This window comes from Elephantulus edwardii, unplaced genomic scaffold (assembly GCF_000299155.1).
Source record: "Elephantulus edwardii isolate Elephantulus edwardi_28Jun2011 unplaced genomic scaffold, EleEdw1.0 scaffold00006, whole genome shotgun sequence".
Taxonomy (NCBI): domain Eukaryota; kingdom Metazoa; phylum Chordata; class Mammalia; order Macroscelidea; family Macroscelididae; genus Elephantulus; species Elephantulus edwardii.
The window spans coordinates 36,233,847-36,240,658 of NW_006399756.1; the positions used below are offsets into that span (position 1 = coordinate 36,233,847).

A 6,812-nucleotide genomic window follows, 5' to 3' on the forward strand; every position below is an offset into this window, starting at 1 on the left:
ATTGGCACAGGACAGAGCGGAGTTTAGGGCTGTTGTACATAGGGTCGCTATGAGTCGCAGGCGACTCGACGGCACATAACAACAACAACAACAACAGAAGTAGACCCCTAATTTTTTCTTCCAGGGCATTATTAGCTGGATTTCAACTGCAGATCTTTAGGTTAGTCTTAACTAACTCATTGCCAATGAGTTAGAACTGTCTCACAGTTGACCCTCCAGCAAATTCTCAAGGCTTCAAATCACGTAGGAGGAGATTGTCGAGTTTTCTCCCGTGGAGCTGCTGGTGGACCTGAACCACCAGAGAGGCATGACCTCTGGAATAATAGCACATCTCCCTATGGACTAGGCTACCTGGTTAGTAATTGAGTAGAAACCATTTTTTCTGCCCAGAAACCTATCTTGCTTTGATGTTGTTATTATGTGCTGTCGAGTCACCTGGGATTCATAGTGGCCCTATGTACGATGGCTCTGAACCCTGCTCCATCTTGAGCCAGTTTCATTGTCTCTGACACACCTACCCCACTACCCTAGTCACTGAACCCATTAATCTCATCCAGGATCTTCCTCTCTTGCTCTATCTGTTCACCCTTCCAAGCATGATGTCCTTTTCCAAGGTCTGGTCCCTCCTGGCAACATGTCCAAAGTATGTGAGACAGAACTTCAAAATCCTTGCCTCCAAGGAGCAGCCTGGTTTCACCCTCTCTAGGATAGACCTGTTTGTTCCCTTAGCAATCCATAATATATTCAATACCCCTCTCCAGCACCACAACTCAAAATCATCGATTCTTCATCTATCATTCTGAGTCATTGTCCAGCTTTCTGATACATAGCAAATAATTGCAAAGACCACAGTCTGGATCATAGTCTTTTAGTCTCTAGACTGACATCGTTGCTCTTTAGTACTCTGGAGATGTCCCTAACAGCAGATTTTCCCAATACAATTTGTCTTTTGATTTCCTGGTTGCTGGTACCAAGAGTTTTGATTGTGGAGTCAAGCAAGTTGAAGCTGTCAACAATCTCAATCTCTTCTCCATCTATTATGATGCTGCCAATTGTCCCAGTGGTGAGAATCTTAGGGTGATAGTGACACAAAATATCCTGTTATAACTTTCTACACAGTGTAACAACAATAACAAGAACAAATAAGATACTTCAAGGCTTTCCCATTTCAGATGACGCTCTCATTTTTGCCTTGCAGCTAAAGTCCAGGAAGAAATTCAACAGGTGGTTGGCAGAAACAGGAGTCCCTGCATGAAGGACAGGAGCAGTATGCCCTACACAGATGCTGTGGTGCATGAGATCCAGAGATTCATTGACCTTGTTCCCACCAACGTACCACATGCAGTGACACAGGACGTTAAATTCCGAGAATACATCATTCCCAAGGTGAGAGATTCCATACACTCTTCCTTGGGAATCTTCTCAACTCACTGCCGTCAGGGGAGGAGATCGCCTATTTTTCTACTGTAGAGTCATTGGTGTATTCAAACCACTGGAGACAAGCAGCCTTTGGATTAACATCACAACCCACTGTCCCTTCAGAGCTCTTGCTAAGTGCTGTTCAGTTAACAACATCTCATAGCTCCCTTTTGAACCAATTGAAATCTTGCCATACTCAAGTCCATTGTCATGGTCACTGGGTCTGCCCATGTAATTGAGACTCTCCACCTACTTTGCTGATCCTCTAGTTTTCCCAGTGTGGTGTCTTTTTCCAATGGCTGAACCCTCCTGACAACATATATGAGAAGAGGTTTTACAATCCCTGCTTCTAAGGAATACTCTGTCTTCCTCCAAGACAGATTTCTTTGTTCTTTTGGCAATCCGTGTGATATTCAATACTCTTCACCAACACCACAGTTCAAAGGAACTGATTCTTCTGTCTTCTTTATTCATTGTCCAGCTTTCAGATGCATAGGAAGTAATTGAGAAAGTCCATGGCTTTGTTCAGGCTTAACATAGTCTTTAAACTGACATCCTTACTGTTTAGAACTTGCTGTTTAAAATCCTAAAGCCATGTTTTTCATCCTATAGTCCGTCTTCTCCAATTGCTTGCTCTGGATGCAGACTGAATAGTTATGGAGAAAGGATACAGCTCTGACACTCACTTTTCCCAATGTTAAATCATGTGGCATTCCTTTGTTCTGTTCAAATAACCACCTCTGGATCGATAGATACTTTTGCATGAGCACAGTTGAGAACCTTTGGGACTGCAGTACAGCTTGTTACCACCAGGCCACCAGTAGTAGTTTGGTCATAAGGAATTACTCTGCCAACCGGTGATATGCAATCAAATCCATCTGCTGCTCTATCGGAGCGAGACAATCTCCTCCCATGTGATTTACTGCCTCTGAAAATCCACCAGAGGGTCAGCTAGGGTTGGTTCCCAATCAATGGTAACCAATAACAGCTGATAACTAAGTTTATGTTTCTTTTTTTTTCCCCCAGGGAACAACTGTAATAACATCTCTGAATTCTGTTCTATATGATGACAAAGAATTTCCTAACCCAGAGAAGTTTGACCCAGGCCACTTCTTAGATAAAAGTGGAAACTTTAAGAAGAGTGACTACTTCATGCCTTTTTCATCAGGTAAGAATTGAAAGTGGAATTGAAAGTTATACTCACTGAGTTCTGCCTCCTGGCTTGCATTCTCGGGAGTTCTACCTAATGGGTCCATTCATGCTTTCCCTTTTCTCCCGAGAAGCCTCCGTTTGTTTATTCAGTAAACTTCACTGAGCACCTTGTATGTAGCACTCCTATGTTCAGCTCCAGGAATGTGAATAAAAACTAGATTTTCTCTCGAGTATAGAGGAAATGGAGCTAACAAAAAATGAAACCACAGTGATAAATGTTATCCTAGGGGCTGACATGGTAACCCCAAAAAGAACTAATGCAGGTTTCCTGAGGTCAGGATGAAACTCAATGTATGTTGACTACATGTTTGAGAAATATGTGTGTTGGTATAACATATTCCTTGGAGCTGTTAATAAGAAGGTACACTAAGGACTAATCTTTTTCTTTTTCTTCTTAGAAACTGGCTCTCTAAGCTAAAATTTGTGGTTGCTTGGGGAGCAAAGAAGTAAGATAGCTGCTGGATGGTTCATTCTGAAACTTTGTTTTCACATCCTAATCATTTTGGACCAATGCATCAAATTAAAAATCCTGTTTCTTGAGATGTACTACTTTTACATTGCCTTAGTAATGTTGCTCTAACTACTGAACTGGGAAACCTGACGGTCTAGTGGGTAAGGAGTTGCACTGCCCACCCCAAATGTAGATGGTCCAAATCCACCAACTGCCCCTCAGGAGAAATATGGGAAATCTCCTGTTGCAATTTGAACCCTCTGAAAACCTGCTGGCAGATCATCTATGAGTCAGTTCTGACTCAATTACACATAACAACAAAACTACCACAAGTGATGGCTTTACCAAACAGAATTTGTTCTTTCATAGTTTAGGAGACTGGAAGTCCAAATTCATATCACCAATTCTAATGGAAAGGTTTCTGTTGGACCTGGGGGAAGGTTGTTGTCTTTCAACCTCTGTGGCTCCAGTGTTCCTTGGAGGTTTACATATGTTTTGGTCTTTCCCTGTGTTGAGAAGGATCCCGTTTCAGGGACCTAGCTCTGAAGAATGTATTCTTTCTTCTCTAGACTCTTCTTTTTTGGTGGTATACAGGCCCCTCTCTCTGCTCACTTCTCTATCCTTTTATTTTCTGCAAGATAAAGGGTATGGCAGACCATACTCTTTAAATTACATCGAGGCTGTGACAGAATTTAGGACCTTCCTTATTCTACTCTTATTGTTGTTGTTATATACCATCGAGTTGCCTGTAACTCATAGCGAACCTATGTACAACAGCCCGAAATCCTGCTCTATCCTGTGCCAATGTCACTGTCTCTGACACACTTATCCCCATTACCCCAGTCACTGAATCAATCCATCTCATTGAGGGTCTTCCTCTCCTGCGCTGTTCCTCCACCCTCCAAAGCATGACATCCCTCTCCAAGGACTGGTCCCACCATATACATTTCCAAAGCATGTCAGATGAAGCTTTAGAATCCTTGCCTCCAAGTGGCAGCCTGGCTTCACCCTCTCCAGGATGAACTTGTTTGTTCTCCTAGCAGTCCATGGTATATTCAATACTCTTCTCACAGCTCAGAGGCATCAATTCTCCTTCTATCATCCCTAGCCATTGTCCAGTTTTTTCTGGTGCATAACAAGTAATAGCAAAGATTATGGCTTATCTCAGCCACACTTTAATCTCCAGATGAACATAGTTGTTCTTTAGTACTTTGGAAAGGTCTCTGACAGCAGACTTTGCCAATGCAATTAGTCTTTTAGTTTCCTGGCTGCTGATACCAACAGTGTTGATTATAGAGCCAAGCAAACTGAAGCTGTTAACAATCTCAGTCTCTTTCACCATCTATCATGATGCTGCCAGTCGACCCAGTGGTGAGAATTTTTGTTTTCTTGATGTTGAGCTTCAATCCATATTGAATCCTTTTACAGCAAGTGCTTCAGGTCCTCCTCAGTTTCAGCAAGCAGTGTTGTGTCATCTGCATAATGCACATTGTTGATGAATCTTCCTCCAATCCTGATGCCACTTTCCTCCTCATAGAGCCCAGCCTCCCAGATAATCTGTTCTGCATATAGATGGAAAGGGTATGCAGATAGGACACATTCTTGGTGCACACCCTTCCCAAGTTTGAACCATGCAGTGTTTCCTTGTTCTGTTCTGACAACTGCCTCCTGGTCCAAATATAGGTTTCACATAAGCACCATCAAGTGTTCTAGGAGTCCCATTCTTCTCAGCATCAGCCACAGTTTGTTGTGATTGACTCTTAGTCCTTTTAAAACAAATATGCTTATCACATCAGTTCTTATCATGAGGGAGTACTTGCATAACTGTTACAGGACATCATTATGTGGTTGCTGAACCATTGATAATCATGATCCAAATGTGTATACATGTATTTTTTAGGGACACAATCCCCAAATCCATGATTTAAATCCTAGTTTGATCACAAAGAATGCAATCCCTTATTTATGGTTTTCATGGGTCAGAAAAAAAATGTAGAAAATCCTGGATTGACAATGGCTACAGCAATCAGCTCAAGCATAGCAACAGTTCTACAAATGACACACGACGTGACAGAGTTTTGTTCTGTTATACACAGGTTCTCTGAGTTCGAACTGACTTAACAGGACCTAACAACAACCACCAAATTAAAACAAACAAACAAAACCCAAATAAACATCTATGGAAAGGGTAATGGAATTCCACTGAAAATATCTAAACCTGGGTTTTATATAGGCATTTTTCTCTTGAGCAAAAGTTTAGAAAGATTTCTTTTTTTTATATTGTGAAACACAGACTTATACATCCTGAGTAAGTCAAAGCATAGAGTAAATGATGTTTGAGTTGGATCTGGAAGAACATAGAGAACAGCAGGAGAGGTGAATGTCATTCATAGCCGAGAAATGACTACAATCAAAACTGGATGCATCAGTCTATTTGATGATAAGCTAATGGCCAGTGTTGACTGGGGCTTAGGGTAATTGGACGGAAAATATATCAAAGAGGCTCTGAAAAGTGCTATCTGCTGTAATTTTATTTTTTTAAACATACCTTTTGTGCCTGGCAATGGTAACCTCTTAAAGTTACCTTAAGGGAAATAAGAGCTGAGATTATATTTTAGAATCCAAATCAGGAGAAATAAATCTATTGTTGAGTATTGGGCCAAAGGTAGATAGAGGAGTAAAGTAGTACAGATAATGGTAATAGTTGTATCTACAGCAAGATTCTACTGACGAGGCTCAACATCGCAGTTCTACTGTGTGTTTAAAGAAACATTTCTCACATAGTTTGCAGATTAAATTTATGCTGCATAAATAAAGGAAACTAGCTTTGCAGGTATGTAGAAGAAGCCAGAGATTAATTGATTTCAGTATTTTAGGTATCCCGTGTGCTAACTTGGGTGTCTGATTAAATAATTCATGCCATTTCTGTGTCATTTTCAGGAAAAAGAGTCTGTGCTGGAGAAGGCCTGGCCCGCATGGAGCTGTTTTTAATTCTGACCAACATTTTGCAGAACTTTACCTTGAAATCTCTAGTTGACCCAAAGGACATTGACATCACTCCAGTTAACAAGAATTTTGGTTCTATACCACGTTTCTACGAACTTTGTTTCATTCCGGTCTGAAGAAAGAGTAATAAGGGAGATTCTTTAATCTACTGAAAAAACAACTTTTTGGCCTTTGGGCTACCATCCACCCCTTCTTTAACAATGAGTGTCTTTACCCTGATTGAATCTCTTAAAATTGTCCCCATCCTTCAAGATCCAGTTCTGACTTCTCTTAATGAAATAAAGTTGGTTTGATCTCTAATAAAAATTAATTTTACGTTTTCTATTCTTTATCCTGAGAAAAGTTGTGGCAGAAATTCAACCTCCCATCCAGCGACTCCAGGTGAAAGAACAATGCTATAATCTCTTTTGGTAAAACAAGAAAGACTTAATTTTTCTGCGGGAAGCTCTGACAGAGACCAGAGTCTCTCAAGGTTCAGGCTCCCTGAAGGGAAAATGTTCTCTCTTTATATAGGCTTACAAGACATTGTTTGGGGTCTCTTTTCTATTGGCTAATTTTTACACACATTACGATGGGTTAGTTAAGCATTTTGGGCAAAGGGGCTTATAAACCAGTTAATTACACAGGGAGAAAAGTCATATATTAGATAAAATGTCCTCATTTAGTTACTGGGACTCCAACCCGAGCTACTGGACTGATTTTCATTCTTTATTGCTGAACTTCT

The 6,812-nt window shown here is 40.8% G+C and overlaps 1 protein-coding gene across 2 annotated transcripts in view; it reads left to right on the top strand.

The window, feature by feature from the left end:
* LOC102858939 (cytochrome P450 2C21-like) overlaps positions 1-6,204 on the top strand; it is a 36,991-nt gene extending 30,787 nt beyond the window's left edge. For both annotated transcript variants that reach the window (XM_006880093.1, XM_006880094.1), the window contains 3 exons: positions 1,199-1,386; positions 2,446-2,587; positions 6,023-6,204. In XM_006880093.1, the coding sequence (XP_006880155.1) occupies positions 1,199-1,386; positions 2,446-2,587; positions 6,023-6,204 (512 nt within the window). The remainder of the gene's footprint in view (positions 1-1,198; positions 1,387-2,445; positions 2,588-6,022) is intronic.
* The last annotated feature ends 608 nt before the right edge of the window (positions 6,205-6,812 follow it).